Genomic DNA, 24,623 nt, shown 5'->3' with positions numbered 1-24,623 from the left:
GATGTGGGCATTTCGCTTTTTGCCACAGCCCAACATAGCACCCCTTGATAAAGCTACTGGCATGGTTGTAGGTCTCCTTTTGTTTTTAATCTCATGTTGGAGCACTGTAGTAGCTTATCTCATAAGTGTTCAAAGTTGTATAGACCTCTACATTCAGCACTAGCTTGATACTTATTTATGAGAGATGAATGATACAAAACACAAACCTAATAAACCCCAAAGTGTTACATTGTTGACCTTTAGCTTTTAGCCACAGCCCCACATAGTAGGCTACAGCCTGATAATGCTGCTAATGTGATTGTAGTCTCTTACTTTAGTTTTAAATCTCATGTAACTACTAAGCAGCAGCTTGCCCCTCAAGAATGTAATGTTTCTACATATAGAGACCTCTGCATTGAACTAGCTAACTGCACATTTATGAAAGATGAATAAAATATCAAACCATCAAAAGTGATTAACCTCAGCGTGATGGCATTGTTAGCTATTAGCCTTTGGTGGCAGCAACATGATACAGCCTGATTGAGCTACTTTACTTTACTTTACACTCAAAATTAGCTCACAGTTCGTGTTTGAAAAGTAAATGCAATTTATTTTCTGAAGGTCTTGACAGAATTCATCACAATGTGAGGGATTTCAAAGGGTTAATCTATTTTTGCTTCTGGGTGCTCCTGTTTCTAAAACAACAAAAAAATACAGCAGCAAGAAACAAGCTTGAAATTCCTGATTCTTCACAAAAAATATGAGTCAGTTACTAAGAATAAATAATAGATATTTAAAGAAAACAGAACACAGGCAGCTGCATCTTCAGTTATAACATGCAAGTTTTCTTAGAAAGACTGAAAGAGTCGCTTCAGAAACAAATTAAAACATTGGCAGTATATTTGGACTGTATGTTTGACAGATTTATTTTGAAATGTATGGTACTGTAGCTGTCATCATGGTTTAGCTTACTGTGAAATACTTTTCACCCAGGCTTGTGAGAGGAGTGTTTGAGGTTGTGGAAATGTCCTTAAAACAGATATACAGTATGTGGTCTCCAATAACCAGTGGACTTTATCATGACTGAGGTCATAGCTATATTCTTAAAACAAAGATGCTTTCTATGGTCCTAAATGTCAAAACTGTGACTACAAGAAGATAAACAGAGCCTCCCACTCTGTCCATGGAGACTTTCAGCAGCTCAGACAACACCAGACTATATCAGCTCTTAAAAATAGAGAGAGCAATCAGCGTAGTCCCATGATTCATAGCGAGCTGTGAAGGAATTACAAGTATAGCCAACCTCACACCTCACATGCCATGTCACAAACACACAAACACACACTTTTCACACCCTTTTTCGCATGTCCATGCCGGCTCAAAATACCGAATCTATTTATTTCTGTTATCGCCAGCCTCTCCAGCTGACTCATGTAGAGAACCATCCAGTGCATATGGACCCACACACATGCACAAGACCCTCCTCATACAACACGCACAAGCACACATGCGCACACTTGCTCATACAAGTACTCTTCAAACAGCATACTCTCACTTCAGCTTTGCACAGGATGTTACGAAATCAGCCCTGTTGCTGAAACTTAGTGAAGGTCGCTGGGAGTTCTCTCTCACCCACACACATACACACACACACTCACACACTTCACCTGGCACTTACACACATCCTCCTGCAGAGAAGCTCAGTCCCAGTGCTCTGCCACTTGAGCGAGGAGCCTGCTGGTGGTCGGACTGTCGCCTGAAGCGAAGAGGCCGATCCTGCGTTGATTCGATTTTACAACCCAGTCACTCTCTCGGAAGCTCTGATTAGTAAACCAAGGGAGCACGGTAGAAAGAAGAAGAAGAAGAGGAGGAGTAGTGATGGCTGTGACCGACATTGCAGAGGATGACCTGGATGAGATGATGCGTGAGGAAGCGGAGGATGTCTTCTCTGAGGACGGTAGGCTTGCCAAGGGTCAGTTGGAAGGTGTGAAAGCAGGCGTGGGTTTACAGGTGGGCTGAACTGGCCGCTGTAGCGCTACAGGGAGGTCGGAGTCTGTGGTTTTACACTTGTGGTTGTGATCGGGGTTAAGAAGAGGGTAAAAGTTGAAGGCTGAAGTGTGGCCCAGAGGGATCTCTTCAGCTGTGTAGGTGGAGTTGTTTTTGCATGGTTGAGTAGGCTCTGATACAAAGTGATGCTAAAAACAACCACCAAAAACTGATTTATCTAAGTGAGGTGAAAAAGAATCCATCAGTGTGCCATTTAAAGTCATGTCCATTGCTAATACATGCAGTGATTGAGATAGTGAATGCTTTACTATTAACAACTTCTTACTTGTCTCTATTTCACATTTTCCGGAGCTTTCTGCTGAGTTTGTTTATTGATTTTTCAACTTTTACCCTTTTTAGAAAGCTGAGAGGATCCGTGCCCTCTGCAGTGTGGGCGGTCTTGTATAACAGGCAGATGTTTCTAACCAAGCAATATACACCACAAGAAAATATTCACATGTACTGTGTGTGTGTTTTTGCTATAATAACCGGCTGTAATAATAACTTAAGTCTGGCAGGAGGACTGATGAGCAGGAGATTTACAGTCTGATTACTCTACCGCGGTAGAAGAACGAGGGAGGGACGTCAGGTTGTAAAACAATTGAATGATGTGCTTTTATTTCTGAGCAAAAGTCTGATGTCTGAAAAGCATTGTTGAGACCAGTAGACGACATCACCACAAGCATGCATTCACAACTTTGCAACATGTGGCTTTTGGCTCCATCAATCGAGATGAATTTGCAAGCTTTCAACACTGAATTAAAAGTGTTAACAGCACCAAAATGTCTGGTCATTGAATGGTGGGTTTTAAGGTTCTATATTATGGGGGATTTCTGATTTCAAGACACAAAACTTTGAGTCTATGTCTTAAAATTTGACGTTGACATCTGTACATGACCACAGTAGCCTGTGTGCTCTTGATTTCTCTTTGAACATGCTAAGTTTCTAAACTAAAGGCATGTATGTCTCGAATATTTGTCCACTGCTCATGTTTTCTATCCACTCACTAATATCACACAGATCTGGAAGGCATGGTCATTGGTGGTTGATCCCCTTGCGTGGCTTTGAAAAAGTTTTGTGCTCCACAATATTCCCATTGGCAAACTCTGTGTGCACGCTTACATATGACATCATTGTCTACAAACTGTAAAAGGGTCTATTTAAATAATAATAATAATACATTTTATTTAGAAGCGCCTTTCAAAACACTCAAGGTCGCTTTACAGACAGATTAAAACACAATAAATAAAACAACACGATAAAATAAATAGAAACAACAAGCAAAGTAACACCAAGTTAAAATGAAGCAGTGGAAATGAAGCAGGGAATGCAGTTTGAAACAGATGGGTTTTGAGTTTTGATTTGAAGAGGGGTAGTGAGTCAGAGTTTCGGATGTCTGGTGGGAGTGAGTTCCAGAGTTGGGGAGCAGAGTGACTGAAAGAGCATTAGGCCATTTTAGCATTGACCTTTAATAACATAGATAGCATTTGACAAAACTATCATCTCTTTTTCATACCTGTAACCTGTGCTACCTACAGCGCAACTTAATCATCAACAGCTTGGTCAGAGTTTTGTGTGTGTTGGGTTCAGTGACTCAGAATACGATCGTGTTAATGGTGTTCACAGAGTTCATGTGAACGCACCCCTCAAGTTGTATTCATTATCTCACAAGATCAAATCCCTGGAGCTTATTCCAAATGTATGTGCATTTACATAAGAAGCTGAGGTTATTGATGTTGCATTTATATTAAAGTTTGGGTCAAGATCCCTTGTAAAAATGAAAACTGTATTTGCTAAATTTAAACTCATATTTAAGCAACAAGATACACATTGTTAACTGGTGAGCTGGGCAGCTGGCCTAGCATTTGAAGCGTGCACCCTATATACAGAGGGTAAAGTCCAGGGGTGTCAAACATACGGTCCACGGGCCAAAACCAGCCCGCCAGAGGTTCCAATCCAGCTCGAGGAACGCCTTTGCAAAGTGAAAAAATTACAGAGAAGACATTAGCTGCAATTTTTCAATAAAAGTAATTACTATTTCAAATTTGTCCTCTGGGGGTCGCATAAAATCATAGTGCTGACTGAGCGCAGCTTAACGGCACTTTTTTTCCCTGACTTTTTTTCTCAAAGTGAGAAAATAGATTACTTGCTGTTTCCATAATCCTGTTGAGATTCATAAAGACATTTTAGAGAACTATAAGATGATCCACTAACTACTAACACTAGCACTACACTCCTGCATACAACACTGTCCAGTAAGGAAACTGTTCCTGCAGGAGCTGAGGGGTCCATAATAATCAACTTTACCTTGTTCATTATCATAATCTATCTGTTCTTTTGCAGTAAACATTACACTCTGTGTCAGGTGAATGGGTCACCTGTTTGTGTTTGGTGTGTTGGCAGCAGGTTTCAGGGCTTAAAGAGTAAAATATGAGACTCATCATGACAAAAAATACCACAGCTGTTTTTGTAGAAAGATAGTTCATTAAATGTGAACATTTTCAGAATGTACTTATACTTTTTTGCAGTAAAACAAAATGAAACATTTTGAGTTTTCATTATTTATAGATTATTATGTTCTGATTTTACTGGTCCGGCCCACTTCAGATCAACTTGGGCTGTATGTGGCCCCTGAACTGAAATGAGTTTGACACCCCTGCTATAGTCCTTGTTACAAGAGTTACTGTTTCATCTCTTGGCCATGACCCTTTTCCACATGTCCTTGCCCACTCTCTACTCCCGACATTCTGTCTCCGCTCAGCCATCCCATCAAATAAAGGCAAAATATAAAGCTAAGCTAACAGGCTGCAGTTTGATATTGAACTAGCAAACATGAGTTGTTTCAGTCTTTTCATGTAACACTCAAGAGCAAGTGTATTTCCCCAAATGTCAAATGATGAATCCCCCTCCCCCCGAGCAACACACACAAACACACCGGTGGCAAATTGTGAACCACACACACACACACACACACAGACACACACACACACACACACACAAACACACAAACACACACTCACATGCCTTGGGCTTAACAAGTGCTCAGCCATGTTTTATCTGCTTAGATACATGTTTGTACACTAAATGCTTACATTGTGCACATTAACACTATTTTTCTATCTAAAGACTCTGTAGCTCTGTAGCAGCTTCACAGATGATGAGTGGACAGCGAGGAGGATATTCCCGTTTATTGCATCATTTAGTGTGTAATGTATGTTAATGCCTCTGCTGACCCACTTCTGACTGAGATATACCGATGGTAATGTGACGTTCCCTTTGAACATCACAGCCAGGAGGTGCACTGCCAGATGACTCTCTGCAACAAGCCAGCCAATCAGAGTGCGAGGATTCATGCTGAGGTTTGCTAGCAGGCATTGGTGTGTTTATTCACAGACACAGATGAAGGTTGCAGAATATAGATCACGTATATTTCATGTTTTAATTAGCTCTTTGGATTAGTCATAGAAATTATTCTGTGTGTTTTGTGTTGAATATCCTAGTGTTTCATTCTTATTGGTCCTGGATATAAATTTACTACAACTGACCTATTTTCTTTTTAAATCATTAGTTTCATCATTGGTAGTGGATTTGCAAATATTTGAGCTCTCAAGAAATATATTGATATAGTGATTTACATATCTCCTCTCCCATTGTTGCATATTTCTTTTATAATACTGAACAGTTCTCTAAGAAATATTCAGATACAGAGGTGGAACATCCAGAAAGACATGAATACAATGCTACCTAAGAAAACTTGCCTTGTAATCATCATCTTGTAATCAATGAATATGTAACCTATGAGAATCACAGGCTGCAAGGATTGACATTAGTTTTAAAGGTATATGGAAATTAGCCAAAATATTATTCAAGTTAAAATTTTGACTCCATGACATGAATGTGTGTAAACATCTTGGAAGACCATCAAATCTAGCTGACATATTTCACTAAAAACCAGAGAAGTTGACCACTTAAACCATCAGGATACAACATCTGGAAAAATAAATGTCTGCACTACATTTTCTATTAATCAATATTGTTGTTGAAATATTTAACTGGATATGATGAAGTTTGACTCATTAGATGAAGTTGCTAGTGACACCAAGAATATCTGAACAACATCCATCAAACAACTGCTGACAAATCCCAGTTTAGATGACAGTGAACGACCCATCAACATTAACAACACATTCAGAGATGTACTACTAGTGTAGATGAAAGGTATAAGAGCCAGTTTTTGTTTTTACAACACATTCTCCCTCCAAAAGAACAGAATATATTTCCATAAATTCAAAAAAATTACATATATGAGAGTTTATCAAATCATCATATATGACTGTTAAGAGCAGCGTACACCTAGGGGTACGTTGGAGTGCTGCAAGGGGTACGTGACAAATGTAAAACAATAAATAAAAAAAAGTTGTATCAAAATAAATTTTTAAGAAATCTGATTTAAAACAACTTTATCAACAGCATTTCATTTTTATTTCAATGCAACATCAAATAGGGCACTGTTTCCAAATTGAGCATATTCATTCATAAAATGGACAGGTGGTTGAAATGCTTCTTGTTTGACAGAAATAAATCGGTGTGCTCCTTGGGCCATCAAAGGTACTAGCTGCCTCAATCTTTAATTATTACTGAAAAATATTGCATTACAAAAGCATAGAATTTGTGTCGTCTTCTATTTCAATTTTATTATGACACTGTAAAACCACATGCATACATTTATTCATGTTATTTTTCCATACTATTTCCTGAAAATAAAATTCGGCCATACAAGGGGGTACTTGGCTGAAACTTTGTTTGAAAGGGGTTACACAAGCCAAAAAAGTTTGAGAACCCCTGGTTTAAAAAAAACAACAACAAGCACCTTGAAAAGACATGAGAAAGACGTGGTTAACATGTGAAGTGGTCTTAGACTGATCAGGTTTAGGTACAAAGTTACATGGCATGGTTTTGGGAAAGATCACAGTTTGGGTTAAGACCATAGACTGTAAAAAATATGGAAGTAGTATCCGTGACGTCACCCATCTGTTTCTGAAGAGCTGTTTTGAGACCAATCGGCTGCGGCAGCCATATTGCTTCTGCCGAGCCAGTGTGACGTAAAGAGGCGGGCTTTGAGCCTCCTAGCCAACAGCTGCAGTGTTCCCACAGGCAGCTGTGCCTCTCATTGGAAGACTGGTAATTTCAATATCTTCGAAATTGCCGAATTAGAAAAAAATTCACCCCCCTCACAGTGAGAGGACATCGAGAAATTAACTATTCAGATTACACTCATCTTTTGTACCAGGCTGTAAACATGTTTATGAATGCTGCAAAGATCGTCTTTTCCCCATTCATGTGTATGTGACTTCCGGTACTTCCGGAGCCAGCCTCAAGCGGATCCTCGATGAACTGCAGCTTTTAACACTTCCGCATTGACTCATATTTTTTAGACCGGAGGTTGCCGCTTGGTTAAGACAAGTTAGTTAAATAGGTTGAGTTACATACATGAGTTACAGTATGCACAGAGGTGGCAGGCAGGTTTAGCAAGTTGTGTAAGCTTGCACTTAGAAGGTGACAGAAGTCAACGTTGACTTGTGGTTTACTCAATCTGTACCACCCCTGTAGGTGTATTTCTCAAACAGCAACCTCAGGTGTTGAATGAAACCAAAGTGTATTTATTTGTTTCTATAGTACATCACATGACTCCCTACTTTGCACCAGACATGAGCTCACATCCTGGATAGACTCAGTTATTGGTTACAGTAGGCCACAAGAACAGATGACCTTAACAGCACTATACAGTTTATGCAACAGTATTTTGTGTGTGTAGGTGGTGTAAAAATACCTGCTAAATCATCTATCAAAAGATAGAAACTGGAGAGCAAAGCGAGAGGCATCTGTCTTGTACATACAAGCACATCGTACAACTGGCTCCACAGTTATGTAACAGAAAGGCAGAGTATCAGATGTCTTTGGTGTTATTTTTGCATTCCCAAAGACAATAGGTTGTATTTGACATGGTGACTCTTGCTTGTTATTCTTTTGCTGCTGTGCTGCTGAATTATGACTAAAGGAACGCTACTTTTAGCCTGGCAGCATAAATGACAAAGTGCCTTCACAGAGTAGAAACACGGCCACAAGCTCACTTTCTCCCTCCTCTTTTCCTGCTACTCTTTCTTCTCTCAGCCTCTCAGTGAGTCCACTTCAGGACGTATGAATACACAAAAAGCCTCAGTTAGCTTTGCTCGGTGGTAATAATGTGTTTTAGCTCCATCCCTACACCAGTCAAAGGAGATACTTTGCAGAAACGTCAAATGGTAGCTAAGGGGGGCAGATTGCCATTTTCAAGCCATGAGAGTGGGATACATGTTGACGGAAGTTAACACTGTGTTTTGAGAAATGTGGTTCCCGCATATATTTACTGATTTCAATACTGAGGCAGGAAGCAGTAGGTGGAGTATATACCCATACAGGAATGGATTTGATTTGATGATTTACAGCATGTTCACAGTGAAGTCTGTCGGTTATCTTTCACTGTAATCTGCTATTTGTTAGAGCAGCTTCAACATTTACCCTTGTGATGTGTATAGGTTCCAGATCCCCGAATTGCTGCCAATCATAAAAAAAAATCATGTTGTCTCCTGAGTGACAGCTGTCTCAGCCAATTTAAGAAACAGTCATGCAAACTGAGTTTAGGGTTCAGGAGTATGATTAGGGATGTCACATTCCCTCAAGACAACCTTGCAACCAAGCTGCTTTCATGAAAATTAGAGGTGAAGAAAACAACAAGCATACCATTAATGCAGCTGTTTAAATTATTCCTCGCTACTGATGTCACTGACCAAGACATGTCACATTGGAATTGACTTTTAGTGTATTTTCATTACTGCAATAAATACTCCAGAGTCACCTGCATAACCTTGTCAGTTTCTTGTTTTGTCATAGCCTTAAGGGAATTTATAATGCAGCTTAAAGTTAGTGAAGTGAAATTAAATAAGTGGCTCAATCTGTAGACAGAAATCTCAGACACAAACATCTTAGAATATGAAACCAAAATCTTTGTATATGATACTCTTCTTGCAAAACTAAGTGAGAAAACATGCTGGGGTTTTTTTGCCTGTTTTTCGTCCTTCTAAGTTTCCATGACATGCCAACACTTTGTGGATGCAGATGAATATTTGAGTCCCTTGTATGTGTGAAATGAAAATTTTAGATTGATTTTCCAGATGCTATGAAAGCAGCTTTGTTCTTTATTTGACCGGCAGGGATCAATGAGTTTATAGAGGGTTTTTTTCTTGGAATAATTTTCTCAAGCTCAGAGGTCATAGAGTCATCCCAACAAGCTTAAAGTATGCACAACTAAGAGGCTTTGATGCTGTAACACAACAGGATGATACTGCAAAGTCTCATCTCACCCTTTATGATTACCCCTGAGCCCCTGCTAAAATAACCTCTGCACAGGCACGTACCAGACCTTATCAATTCTACTGAGCTCTTTCAGAAAGTAGAGCCAGCACAAAAACAACTCTACTTTAATGCTTTGTTATCACATTTTACCATGAATGTACAAGCACCTTTTCTTTAAACTTTTTCAGAAGAAAATGATCCAACCTAATGAAACAAAGACTTCAGTAAAAGAGCACAGCAGCTTCATTGAGACCAAAATACACCAAATGGCTTTTTAAACCCTGCTTCCTCCTTTTAAGTAATTTAAAGGGCCTGATTTTGCTAGTCTGCTACACATGGTCGGTGCCAGAGCAGCACACAGTATGCAAAATAAAAGCACAAGTGTTAAAGGAGTCCTGAAGGAAAGCCTCAATATTATGGTATTAATGCCTGAACAAATAAATTTCAGTGTAAGGTCGATGGTGCCTTTATTGGTATGAAGAGATGGTGTTTAGTGTCTAAATAAACTCGTGTTTGACTAACTGGGTCAGGTCAGAACAAATCACAGAGCTGCATTCAGTCAGAAGTAAGGAGCAAGTGGTAAAAGAGGACTTGGAGCACCCTTAATAAATTCACCCTTGAGAAGAAGGAAATAACTCTTCCTCTAACATGTCAGCCTTTATAATGTCTTGAATATGTTGTACGTTGTTGCTTTCTGATTCAGCGTGTTGAACTGAATTAAATCCCTCTCATTTAAACCATGTGTGGCTCAGACTTTAGAGTTACTTTTGGAAAGTTGATCTATTCTGATGCCGGATTGTTTTGCAATGTTCCTGTTGTGAAATAGGATGTGTTTTGCACTCCACCCCTGACTACCAATTACAAGACAAAACCACTAATTGCTGGGCTCAACAGCTATTGTCTGTGTGTTTTTCCTTTTTTCCTTTGGTTTTTGAAAACCCTATTTTGGCACAATGACATGTCAATCACTGAGATTTAATGTGAGATTTCCATTCAGGCTACGCCCCCTAACAGATTTAGAGAATGTAAACAAATCCTTCAGGGATGGGTGTATGTAGAGGTGTGAGGTGACAAATACAACTGAATAGGGTTAAAGCTTTAATGTTGTGTTTTTCACCAGTTCTCTTTAAGCCTTTTCTCCAGACTTTGCCCAAGGGCTTGTCTTTAATGTTCTTGGCTTAACAACACCTGAGATCTAAGGAGAAATCAAATAAGCCAGAAAACAAATGCATGACAGAACATGCAGGCTTATTTTAAAGACTGTACGTTGACAGCATCAACTGTTGGTCTCAATTCCACGGTACGGAAGCTTTTCCTGGAACAAGTGGTTGCAGGAGAAGAACAGCATTCCTCTGGTAATCTAAGAAACAAGTACTCAAAGACTTGAATGGGGGAAAAGATTGAATCAAAGCTGATGAAATTAATAGTAGAGTTTGTTTAGTGGCCTCTAGCTTCATAGCCCATACTTTGGTTTTTACTTTGATTTTTTAATTTTAATTTTAAGAGGTTTTGGCAGAATAACCCCAATTTAAGTAACTGGGTGATTTCAACATGTTTGGGTATATAAAAGCAAGACAAAACCTCTGTAAAATCCATCTTTGCTAGTTTGCCATAGCAAACTTTTTGTTTGCTAACTTTACACCAATCGTGTCTTTTGAAACAAATTGTCTACACCGTAAACTTTAAGAAATTAAAGAGCGGTTTTGTATTCATTCATATGCTGTTTTGTAACCTGCTGCCTATTTTCTCTGAAGAAACTAAAAAGAGTCAAACTAAGTTGCTAGCGAAGGTGTATATAGGGACTAAAAGTGACATTTCAATCAATAACACTTACCTTGGCTTACAAGCTAGGTGGCTACATTAGCGAACTTTGCATCAAACTAATTCCTTAAAAAAAGTTTTTCACTTAAACTTAGAAATTCTCTCGCAACATTACATGTACATATATTTGATGCTGTTTTGTTTACGACCCGGTTTATCTGAACCGCTTCATTAATTGCAGTGAAATTTCAGTTGAGGTAAGCTAGGAGACAAAGCCCTTTGCTAATGCTAGCGGCTAGCCTAATCTTGAGGCCTGATAACAGTGACACACAACATTATTCAGTGTAGGCAAGTATCTTATGATATTTTGCACATGCTTAGGAAACACTATAAAAACTGATTTTATATTAAGCTCAGAAGTTTGACCAATACAGCAACATAAGCACATCTTAATTTAATCGTATGCAGTTGTAAGTATGTCACAATCAAATCACCGCTTCATATGATACAAGCTCTGAGTAGCGCTCATTATATTATCTTGCCAATGACATGTAATCTATCTCACTTTTACAGTACAAGCTTTCAACTGTTGCCCTGAGGGTGAAATGGGGCACCACCCCCACTACACACATATTACACACAGTCACACAGGGCATTAACATGATATTCAGGGCTCTCATCGAGAAGACTGCAAGACTAGAAACCAGGTCAAATTTCACAAATCCATTCCTCTCTCACTCTCCTGTCTGGACTTGTCTTGTGTGGTAAACCCAGTGAAACTGTATCCTCGTCTCAGTCGATATGATGCCCAGTGACTCCTGATCCACTGACTGGAATCCTTTAGGGGTACCTCACATATCTATCTACAGCCCTTACTTCATATTCAGGGAAACAAAAATGCATATATACTGATAAGCCATTCTACCATTCCTCATGGTTTTGGGTTATCTATGCTTAAACTATCTTTTGTGTGCCCCATTTAAATTGGCAGTTTGGATAAATCTTTTAATACCACACTTAAAGATTGAGGTTGACTGTGCATGACCAAATATGTTGTCAAGCAATTTTTTAAACTTTGCTCTTGTACATACAGCATTCAAGCCTAAAGCGTTAAATTAAACTTACTGGAAGTTGGAGTACTTTTTGAAACATGGACTTTATACAAACTAGTGAAACTAATTTCTGATGAGAGTCAATATAAAAAAGTGTAGTTGAGCATTTTTGCCAGCGGGCAGCAACATTGTTGAACAAGTCTAAGAGCAAGTAACGGGTTCAAGGCCTCAATGAGTCAGTGTTTAGATATTGTATCCTGTGGTTCATCTAACTACACCCGAGGCTTGTCTCACCATGCTTTTCAACTTTAGAACTCTCAACAGGAGTAACAATGTAATGATTCCTTTTTTATTTGATTAGATATCAGGCCAGCAAACTAACTTTTCTAGACTTTAAAGAGCTGCATGGGCTTTTGTTTGAGCTTGGCTTGCCTTGATGATACCTTCAAGATATTGTGGACTTGTTTACGCTAGGAATTCATCTCAAACCTCTTATGCAGTCATATTTCACATGCACACTCTTGTATTTTGAAACTTTGCTTGTACATGTAGATTATAAACTGCTGTACAAATGGATGCCATGAATAAAAAAATCTCTCCCTGCAGCAAAAGAGAAGTTGCAACTTCATCTTCAACTACTTGTGCTACAAAATACACATAGAGTTACTCCCTCTTCTTAAAGCTTGGTTTGTCAGTGGGTTCAAATCATTTTAAGGGTGATCATGTGAAATGTCTGATTTCAGAGTTGCAGTGACATTCACGACAGGCCAGTTTAGAGCCAAAGAGGCCACTGCTGGAGGTCAGAGAATGATCCAAAGCTGACTTGATCTACTTGCCCCACTGGAAAACACACACACACACACACATAAACACACACACACACACGCCCGCACACTTTGACCGACTCCTCTGCAACCTCATACACACATAAGCGTTGCCTTTCATCTTCCCTCACTTGCCACACAGTGACAGTCCTCCCACTCATACACCTCCACTGTCTTGCCACAGATGTCGTCTCTGTCAGCAGCAATACAACACGATGGAGATCATGGCAATACTGTAGTTTGTGCATCGGTGGCTGCTATGTGTGTCTGGGAGTATAGCTCTGACCTGAGGGGACCTACTGTAGCTGGAATATTACCGCTCTGCATCACCCTCTTCCTGCTTCTGACAGTTGGCTCCACTGACCTACTTTTGCCCAAACACTCAAAGTATTATTATTATCTGCAGTTAGAGGAGGAGAGAAAAAAACAAAAGGAAGGCTTGACAAGAGAAAACATTTCCGCAAAGATCTGGGACTTCAGGTGTGTTGTGAAATGGTGCAACATCCAGTATGCCAGATGATGCAAGAGTAGAAATCTTTCTTTATTTACAGAAATGTTTCGACTTGAAGTGTACTCTCTTCTCAGCGTTTTCGGCACAGATGTTAACATGTGGGATATATCCTTGATGGCAGATTCACCGTCCTGCTAACCTTTCTTTCAGAGTTCTTGTTTGTTACCATGACAGTCTGAGCTGTGGGCAGCTTTGGGTGTGCCAGGTTTACACTCAGTGGTTTGGATCCTCTCTCACAATGAGGTAATCCTGTTTAAAACATGAGACCTGACTGGACCACCCATGAGCCTTCATAGAGGTGTAACTTGGTGCACTTTTGGAGATGAAGTTTAGCTCTTTGTTGAGTAGCTGCTTTTATGATTTTTTAAAAGTTATAAAATGTCTTAGAAGCAAACTTACCGTTATGGTCACCTCCTTTGTGCCTGGGATACTTTTGCTCAGCCCACATATCCACCTATAGATGCAATATACTCCTGAAACTGAGAGATGCAAAAAGCATTTTTCTGTTGATTAGGAGCAGAGTATAAAGCTGAAAACACATTACCGTGCTACTATTGTTGTAGCAGACTCCCTCTGTATTGGTGACCACCAAGTTCTGAGAACATTATCTTGATCTAGCTATGTTAACATCTAACTGTTTCTTTGAAAATAGTTGAGCTGGAAGGAAAGTTAAAAGGAGTGAAGCTCCCAGACCACAAAAAAAAAAGAAGTTAAGTGAGTGACCCAGTTTATGCTTTAGCTGAAGAGGAGGCATTGTCTCATTAAAATGTTATTTCTGATGCTTTATTTTGCCGTTTTACTAACTTCAGCCTGTGTCCTGTTTTTCTTCAATGGGCTTTTATTTTGAAGGGTGCACAACAGACTTTGTGCTGTTTGTCTAGCATGAGTGAGGACGACAAGGAGTAAATGTTTTATGTATTTTCACAAAGAGACAGAAGGTTAGTTTCTAGACCAGTGCGGTGTTAACGTTTTAAAACATATTGTAAGGACTTATTCAAATAAACACTGGTAGAGGAAGGAATTGAGAAAATCTGCATCCCCTATCACATGTCTTTGCTTTGTGAGGTCACCACACATGACAGCAGGCGAGATGATGTTTCTGGCACACACCTGCAGTCTGCTGTCTGTCTGTGACTCTGGGGCCCTGGGGGGAGTGACTCTACCTGCAAAAAGCAACCTGTCATTAAAGACTAAAGGAGCCACAGCATAGACCCGCGCCACGGGGCAGAGTGCAGCCTGTAATGTCTCACCTCTGTGGAGACACACTGACTAATGTGCAGCTTTATACAGACATTGAGCAGTTTGAAGTATCATCAAAGCAATCCAAGAAAAATGTATGTAGATACTGCTTGTTACTTTATAACCTGGCAGGAAACATACTTCGTGAAAAATCATAATTTTAGTTGGATTTGGGTTCACAAGTAGTTCAACAATGAGTCAACCTAAACAGAGCTAGTAACTAGAGAAGCACTCAGAAATTCTTCTGACATTTACGTGCCACACACTCTCACTCTGACACACCATCAGCTGTGCCTGTACATCCTTTCGCCTTGACCTTCCTGCCCTCTTGTCATGTGGCCTTTCTGACTCATCGTGGTGTAGCTGTCAGACATTTGTCAGGCAGAGACGTAGAACATGCTTAGAGAAGAGGATACAGAAAGAGATTTTTAAGAAAGATACTGAATGTATGGGGTAAATGCTGAACTGAATCAAGCACAGAAGAATTGGATGTAACGTAAGCCACAGACCGTGTTGCAATGCCACGGTTCTTGCGGAGCAGGAGATCGATGGTCGTGACAAACAGCAGTTGCTACAAGAGGAGAGGAATGGCTCTGCTGGGAGGTCAGTGAAGGCTGGTTACATTCATACCTTCTGTGTATGAAGAGACATTTAAATGGACACAAAGAACTCTATACATACCCTTTATATAAACTTAGTGATGTACAAATATGTTTTTTGTGGCTGGATGAACAAAAGATCTAACTAGGTTGTCAGTTTAAGTTTACTGTAGAGTTTCCTTTGGAAGAATAATGTCTCAGAATAATACAATTCCTGCAACTAAACAATAAAAGCACATTCAACAAGAACACATACTTGTATGTAATGATAATCAAGCAAGCATAGAAATTAGTGCCATGCTATTCATTGTAAAGACATACATCTCACACACCTTGATACACGGAATCACATCACTTTACACTCTTAAGAAGTTACCAGGGGTCCTTCCTACATGGCTGTGTATCATTTAGGTTATGTGCATTTACTTATGGTCATAAAAACTCTGAAAGAAAGAAAGCAACACAACACAAAAACAACAACTTCTGGCAACTAATGTAATTATATTTTATCCTGGAACAGTACATTTTAGTCGTATTTACTGAGATTTTCAAATTTTTGGGTTGATTAGGATATGTCAGGATGAGTGATTTTGGAGGTATTATATGATGGGACAGAGAATTGTTGACTATTTCTCAGGTGTATTTCTTTGTTCAAGATCCTGTATGGTGGGCAAATACTGTATTACTTCTGTAATTTTTAGGAAAAAGTACATGTTTTTTTTTTTGTACATTGAATATTTACTTAACATTTTGAAGAATTATGTTTTTCTTTTATATCTGAGATTTATGACAATCCAACTTCATCACCCCAGTACCACATTTAACAGAAGAGAGACAACAATACAGTAGACCACATATCAAGTTTTGATGTTGATCTAATTTAGTGTTGCTTTATGTTCCAGACACTGTGAATGAGCCACAGTTAAATTTATACTTCCTGAGAAAATTCTTGAGGGGATTAGAGCCAGTGATGCAGATTAAACGCTAAATTACCTGTTGCTTTGATTTGATTGGCAGCAGCTATAAATAGATGATTATGTATCTGAGTGATCTGAGTGATCTGAGTGATCTGAGTGTGTGTGTGTGTGTGTGTGTGTGTGTGTGTGTGTGTGTGTGTGTGTGTGTGTGTGTGTGTGTGTGTGTGTGTGTGTGTGTGTGTGTGTGTGTGTGTGTGTGTGTGCATACAACTACAACTCTAAATGTGTATGGTGCTTTCTTTGTGTGTTTTGTTGTGTTTAGGAGTGTGTTATAGTGCGCTGGTTCTTCAGTAAATATAGCTGCTAGTCAGGGGCTGTTGATGACAGCTATAATTACAGGCTGAGCTGTTCAGCAGCTGAGAGTCTAAGAAGTAGATGGGTGTGTATGCGTGTGTTTGTGTGTATGTTAGCATCCTTGAATGTGTTTTTCACTGCATTTCATGGTCAACTGTACAGAACAAAGTGGGATCAAAGTGGTCTCGTACTTTTAAGGAGGCAATTTTTGACATTATAATTCAAGTATAACTCCCAGTAGAAGACTTGAGAGCAGACCAGCTAAAGTCAGTAAGAAAAAGGGCACTGTTAAAAAAGGTCTAGTTGGGGTCAGTTCAGCTTCACAGGAAAGGCTCACTCTGATTTGAGGTAACAGTTACATTTCCATCATATAAATAATTTCTGCCAATTTTTTATGTTTATGTACTTGGCAGATGTCTCAGATGTATTCTGTACCAACAACTTTCTCAAGAAAGCTTTCACGCTGCAAAGATAAGACATCCGAATCCAACATCAGCCCTTGATCAAAAACATGATTTCTCTCAGAATCTCTCCAATTTTCTTGCACAATGTGTACCCTTCTTCTAAGAAGAAAAGGCCAAGAAAAATCCCTGAACCTCCCTTTAAGATGAATCATGTCAATGAGTCATTATGAAATCCCTTCCTCTTCTTAAACCAAACTGATGGATTAAAAGGGACAAGCCATTTTCTGCTCCCTTTGCTTCTTGGAAGGGCGAGCTGAATTGGATTTGTATGGACTCAATGGAACGGCATATCCACTTATGGGGGGCCAATTATGCTGGCAGAGGCACTTCAAGACGAGTCACTCTACATTACACGAACTCGTCCCCCTGAAATGTGTTCTCTCCAGCACCTGTGTGTGTGATTCTCGCTGTTTGAAATTACTCAAGATGGAGGTGTTTGTTTTTTTCATGGTTCTCTTCCATGTAATTTAATTGTGTTTTGCTTTCTGTCCAGGAGAAAGCAATCATTGTAAAGCTCAAACCCACTAAAGGCAACCGTAGTGGGAAGGCAGTTGTGAACAAGGCCTTTGTTTAAGTGTGTAATCACAAATAATCACACCATAATTTTCTCAGCCTGTCAATACATTTACAAGCACTAATAAAATGTATTGTATGTGTATGCGTGTATCACACGCTGGTGAAACGCTGTACCATAAAACAGGACGTATTGTAACAACATACCGCTAACAAGAAGCTCCAACATCCAAAATTCCTAAATCCTAAATTTAAACCCACAGGACTGAGGAGGTATCAGCTCTCCCTCCAAAAATGGCTCTGCTGCTGTCCAGAGTACAAGGGCAGAGATAAATGTGAGAGACAGTTCAGAAGGTGACAGCTGGATAAATCTGGTGCTCAGACGTGGATTCACCCTGCTGACTGGACTGGTGTGCCAAGAGAGCAGAGAAGGAACAGTCCATGTCTAAAGCAGTCAATAATGCATGTCAGTTCTGATTTCAATAGAGTTTTAAGGGCCCCAAACTTCTGTATTATGTCTACACATCACTCATGACAATTTTAGTGATCATCTTTATTAAACTGAGTAACAAATACGGAATTGTAAGACAAGAAAAATATATTGGTCTTGGAAAGAGAAGTACAGCACAGTAGTGTTCTAACTTCATGGTTGTGTGAAAACAATGGCGAAAAATGTACTTTTAATCCCTCATGTCCAATTAGTTTTTTGTATTTACCTTTTTGCCACAAGGTTTCAAGTAATTAGAGATATGTCCAGATAGGGTTGTCAAGGTGTATGCAGGGGTGGCATGCGGTACGTGTGTACACGCAGATACCCTCTCTGTTTCCACCAATCATCTCTAACTTCTAAACTCAAACTATTTTACAGATGTTATACTAATTTGTTTAGAATTAAAACAACTGAGTGTTTTAATTACAACTAAAGTTGTACTGGTACCATAATATTGACAATCAATAATTTTTAAAGTCTAACAAAAAAATTGCTGCACCTTATTCCAAAGTAAACTCCTAGTAGCACAATCCAAATAGTTGATTTTCAGATAAGTCCCAATAGTAGCCAATAGCCAATAGCCAATAGTCCCAATAGTGTTTAAGGGTGGCAACTGGGGTGGCCTATCAGATTTCAGGGGGGCCCATGCCACCTCAGACCCCCCCCTCTGGGCATGACCCTGTCATCAGGCACACAGCATAAAACCGATAGAGTAAAACTTGAAGCTTTGGGGCAAGATGTCAATGAATTTCTCAAAAGAATTGATAATAAAATTATTTTAAAATGAATTGAAGAAAATAAACAGAGATGTTGGTTTCCCACTGGCCTTAGAGGGACTTGAACTCAAAACGTTGGTCTTTAAAAACCCAATAGTGTAAATATGTCTGAGTGAGACTGCCAAATTCGCTCCTGCAAAAGGAATTTATTCGATTTCAATACTTTTTGTGTCATTCTTTGTTTCCTAATCAAAGATAGAAATTTAGTATAAATGTTTAATTCAAGTCCCCGCCCACAAATAAAGCTCCAACTGATTTAATTTCACTAGACAGGCGGGCAGAAATAAAGGACACAGGGCAGACCCCACGCTTTATTCATGCTTCCAGTGCGCGTGCACATATATACAACACGCAAATGCAACCCCAACACGCACAGTGACCCCGCCTTCCTTGTGACATCCTCCGCCTCTTATTGGTCCTCCGTTGTTCAGGAGGAGCGCTGCAAACACAAACTGGAATGTGTGTGAGGGGGTTTAGTGTTTGCTCCGCTCGGCCGCTGCTGCGACTCTCACCGGGGAGAATACGAGAATTATACGTCGCTCATCCGGCCGGCTCCTATTTTTTTGGGGACTCAGAGATATTCGCTTTTTGTTGGCATCGTGATCAGCAACTAGACCCCTGCGTTCGAAGCGAAAACGCACTTTTTATTTATTCTACGCATGGATGGAGAGGCGCAGGTAGACGGGCAGAGACGCCACTGAGGAGCCACTCGTGAAGTTTTGCAGAGGTAAGTTGTAGCATCTTCAAGTTTAAAGGCATTGAGGATGAGAGCGTCAATTACTTCGTTTTTCATTCAGAAAAAAAGTCAAATGTATGCTCATGTTGGGGTAAAGCTTGTTCTCCGGGGCAGTAGGTTAGTGGATCAGAGCGATGAGAGCTCATCGAGGATGCATTTCTTTGGAGGATAAACCCAAATAACAGAGTCTTAATCTGAAATCGAGTGTTTTTTATTTAAATGTCTGGCTGGTGCACAAGCACATTCAGTGAACTATGAGTAAACCTGCACTGTTTGGGGGATGCTTTCCTAAAGAAGTTGTCAAAAAAATATTTGAATGTCCTATGCTCGTCAAGAGATTTGTCAGAAAACTGACAAACGTGGGTTATGTAGCCTACTCCAAGTGAATGCGGTATCATGAGTTATTTTTCAGTCTGTCTTGACAGATGATGTGGTGTGAGTAATGTGGTGCATTGAGGTCGCTTTGTGTTTCCTGCAGACACGTGATGTAAGTTTAAATGGGGAGAAACATATTGTGAACTCTTGTCCAGACGCTGTGTTTATGTGTGGGAGTGTACTCTTCCTGTTGAAAGAGTGCAAAAAGGACACACACGTGAAACGTAAGAGAGTCAGGTCAGTGATTTTAAAAATGCCCCTCTAGGTTTGTTGAGGATGGAGGTCAAAGGGCATCAGGCTTTTGTCATCTCCTGCACACTGATACCACCCACAGTGGATCCTCCAGCTGAACCACAGCAGATAAACACAGAAGAAAAATGGTCTATTTGCAAATTGAGCAGCCTTGGCTGTTCTGATGGAAGACTGTTAGCAGCTTTTCTACCTGCCAGATGGTTTGCAAAGCACTTTTTCTGCTGTCTAGGCTTTAAAACACAAGAGAGAAGTGTCAATTCTCTGATATTTTGAATCCTGTCTTAATGAAAGCCTGCCAACAGAGCTGACTTTCTGTTCTCAGCTGTATGTCCAAGCTGATGAAAAGAAAGTATTAATTAAGATATCCGAAATCCTGAACACTTGGAAATTAAATCAAAACAACAGGAAAATCCTTTGCCCAAATAAGCATGCAGCTTGCAGGGATGCTTTCCCCCGGCTGCTCATGCTGTTTTTTATGAAAAAAGGCATTTTTTTCAAGGCTAAAACGCTCCTTCAGTGCTTTGATATGGTTAAGTGGAAGTGCTTTGCTTCCCTGCCAGCCAGTTTGGGCCCTGGTTAAGCTGTTTGAAGGGGGCTGCAGACAAGGGGGTAGCGTGTTTGTGCCAAGCAGAGACCAGGCTGAAGGGATGCATGAGCAGCGTCTGTTCCCAGACTCTCTCTCTCTCACACACACACACACACACACACACACACACACACACACACACACACACACACACACACACACACACACACACACACACACCAACGCTCCCTCACCTTCTCTCTACTTTACCCCAGCCGGCCTTTCATTCCCTGCATCTGCTCCCTCAGTCTCAGCCCGCTTTCTTTCCCTTCGCTCTGTCTTACTTATGCAGGGACAAGTGCACACACCCACGTACACACACGCACACACACACACACACACACACACACACACACACACACACATGCACTCATTTCCTCCTCTTTCTCTCCGAAGTCTCATTAAAGGAATTATGGCTGTGTGGTTTGGAGGGGATTCAGACGCTCTTGTTGCTTTGTTGGGTTTTCCCCCCAAACTACTAAAACATGATACTGTAATGTTGTTGTCAACAGAATCTGATTGAAAATGATGTTAGCTGATAGCACAGCAATACAAACATCTGCTGACTGAAGTTTAAGCATTATAGAGCCGATGACAATCAGCCCATTTGAAGAAAAACCTGCCTTGCACTTACTAATTGAATTTAAAGACCTAAACAGGAACTCAAATATCTTGCTAGAACTGTGACTTTTTCTTGGTTACATTGAATAGTTTTGTTAATTTGGTCAAGAATTTGTAGGGCTTTTATTTTCAATCATTTTTGGGCTTATTAGCCTTCATTAGATAGGACAGCTTGTGGGAGAGAGTGAGGACATGGGGAGAGAGTGGAGAGTGACATGCACTAAATCCTGTCCGGGCTAGGAATCAATCCCAGGACTTTAGCCACTGTACATGGGGTGCCTGCCCTACCAGCTGAGCTAAATTGGCAATGGCAAATTTGGCTGCAAATTGTTGTGCTCAGACATATTACTCTGTAGTTTATAGAGTTTTGACGGGAAGAGCTCAGAAGAACTTTGATGCCATGCTAGCTGCTTCTCTCGAGTGATGTTGATCAGTTGGTCCAAACACCTGTGTGATATCTCAACATTAATTGCCTTAAAATGTACGTGGAGAAACTGTTTATCAGCACCTGAATCACACTTGGTGATCCTTCAGTTTTATAAGTTGAAGTTGAAGTTTTCATGTCAAGTTAATCATCTCAACAACTATTAGATTACTTGATCTGCAGATGATTACAGATATAATTGGTTTCCAGATGATGAACCCAAATAAAAGATGCCCTGTCTTCTTATCAAGAGGACGATATGGTTGTATGGTTGGTTTTTATGAAACATCTCCACAACTGCTGACTGTTTTGTTGTGAAATTTTGTACAGACTTGTGATCTCCGGAGGATGACCTTTGAACACTTAATTTTTAATCGTACACAATTATCAAGCCTACAAAAGTATTGGTGTCATGTTAAGCTTCGCAGCTTTCTGTATGTTGTGCTCATTAGAAATTTTAACATGCTTATAAGCTAAACTAAGCAGCCAAGCGTAGAGACAGCCTTACAAACTAGCATTATCTTCCTGTGACTGTAGGCTCTTAATCTTGCTCTTGGATCTTGGCTCCTTAACACTTCTTCCAGTTCAAACCTCAAAGACATCCTGGAAAAAAAACAGAACATTTAATGCGTTTTTTTAAATCGACTTCTGAATTGAACCATGATTAGATTTTTTAGAGGTTTCTTCCTTTTTTACTAATTGATTTATTTAAAAAATATCCTTGTCAAGAGTACCCCAGCTGGCCATCTTGCACAGCTAATACAATAGAGGTTGATTACAGTTGCTCAATAACCAGCAAACCAAAAGGGGAACTATAGCCTGTCAATGCATTGTGCAAGTGGCCATGGTATAGACTTCATTGCTTTAAGTCTGTACACGTCTCACACCCAGAGCACTTGACCTTTTCCTTTCCTCAAGAACTCTCGCCTCCCGTCTTGGGAACATGTCATGCTTCTGTGCGAGCTTGTGGGTGGCTGTGTATGTCTTGCATGCACATACATATGTTTTTCCATCTGTGTGCTTTTTTGGGGGAGAACTCAGACCGTACATTCTTCCAAGAGGAGTGCCTCCTTAAAGTTTTTACAGCTGATAATCATTTCATAAGGCGTGTAAGCTGCAAAAATTAGAGTACTTCATGGAGACAGGGAGGGATGATTGAACTTTTACTGATCCGCCTGCTCTGTGAAAGTGAAATGATGAGGGTGATTTTAAAAGATAAACTTGAATCTCTTGTTGAGTTCTGAAGATCCAGACTTCCAAATTTAACTCGACCCATGATCCGCGTCTGGCAGGCTGCTTTGATTCGACTCAAAACTGGCAAGAAGTTGATTTTATTCTGTTCTATTTGATGAGACTTTTATGCTCCCTGTGGAGAAATTGGGTCATTCTGCTCACAGATATAGACGACAGTTGTTTGATGTGTCTGTTGCAGTGCCTACAAACTGGTGTTAGTTTAAGAAACACATTTAGTTCTTAACTTTTCACACCTTATTGTTGGAGGAAGTCTGTTTAGACAACGTGATTGTAAAAGTTACAAACCTCCATTTAGATTGCAGTTTAGTGACATGATGCCATCTCGTCTGCTCTGAGTCAGAGGTTATCTGCTCCCTAGATGATGATGGTCTGGCTTTCCTCGCCTGTCCCAGCATGTTTTACCCTACAATCACCCCTTCCTCAGAGAGGGGTGGGAGGTGTTTTATCAGTGTTGGGGATTTTTGGTGTCAAGGAGGTGGGATGTGGTTGTTGCACGGGGGGTTAAGTGGTATGTGAAGGGAGGGGCAGAAGCAGGGAGTGGAGGGGTGGCTGAGGAACTGGAGACGACTGACTCGAAGGAATGAGGAGTGGCAGTGGGTTTGTGAAGACTTTGGGAAGGGGATGCGAGATTGATATGGAAATAAGAGAGAGAAAAAGAGGCCTTCAGGCATGCTAACATCATGGCTCTAGCTTTCTACTTGTGATGTACATTTAGTTGACTAGAAGATCAAACATCATCACTCTCTTTAGTTGGCGCTAGAATTACTAATTTGTTAAACGTATTCATATTTTTATTACTGTAGGCCTGAAATTCCTTTCAAATGTTCTGTCCATGTTTTGCACATCCTTGCGCCACTAACCAGGGCCGTAGCGCTGATCAAAGGCTACTACCATTATGCTCTAAACCTCTGTTACCCAGATGTAAACAAGTACAGGTGACAGATGGCATCTTGTAGCGCAGCGCAGTTTGGCAGTATTGGCTTTGTCTGGTTAAGCTGGCATATAAATACTCGACCAGATCATTGTGAAACCAGCTCAGACATGTGGATGTTAACCTGCAAGGAGCACTGAAGACTGGTGGTGCTAGCTCTGCTAATGTTAGCCACACTTAGTAAACCAATTTGACATCCTTTACTCGCATTCTCTGATCCTGTGTTTTACCGTGTTAAATAAATCATGCTCAAATTTCACTGTCTTCTTAGTGTTGAATGGGGACTGGGGACCATGAATGTATGACATGCATGGTCCCCAGTGAAAGTTTAATGGTGACCCTGTTGTTAACATAAATTTCCCTCTTTCATGATCTTTAACATGACATTTGTGATATTGAGGAACGTTTAAGTGGCTGTTATCAATGTATGTTAAAAGAAAGGCATAACATGATGAAATTAAAACAACATAGCCGTGTGATAAGCATTTGATGTTGTGATGATCTTGCTAAGGATTATCTCCTTAATC

At 40.1% G+C, this 24,623-nt stretch overlaps 1 protein-coding gene across 2 annotated transcripts in view; it reads left to right on the top strand.

Moving 5' to 3' along the window:
• Positions 1 to 1,414: 1,414 nt before the first annotated feature.
• ripor2 (RHO family interacting cell polarization regulator 2) overlaps positions 1,415 to 24,623 on the top strand; it is a 69,988-nt gene continuing 46,779 nt past the window's right edge. The window contains exon 1 of one of the 2 annotated variants that reach the window (XM_034705200.1): positions 1,415 to 1,936. In XM_034705200.1, the coding sequence (XP_034561091.1) occupies positions 1,858 to 1,936 (79 nt within the window). In that variant the 5' untranslated portion in view covers positions 1,415 to 1,857. Of the gene's footprint in view, positions 1,937 to 19,186; positions 19,645 to 24,623 lie in introns of those variants that run through there. The other variant, XM_034705201.1, reaches the window with a different exon arrangement.

This window comes from Notolabrus celidotus, chromosome 16 (genome assembly GCF_009762535.1).
Source record: "Notolabrus celidotus isolate fNotCel1 chromosome 16, fNotCel1.pri, whole genome shotgun sequence".
In the NCBI taxonomy this organism is placed as follows: Eukaryota; Metazoa; Chordata; class Actinopteri; order Labriformes; family Labridae; genus Notolabrus; species Notolabrus celidotus.
Note: the sequence above shows the minus strand (reverse complement) of the source record. Positions and strands in the feature narration are given on the sequence as shown.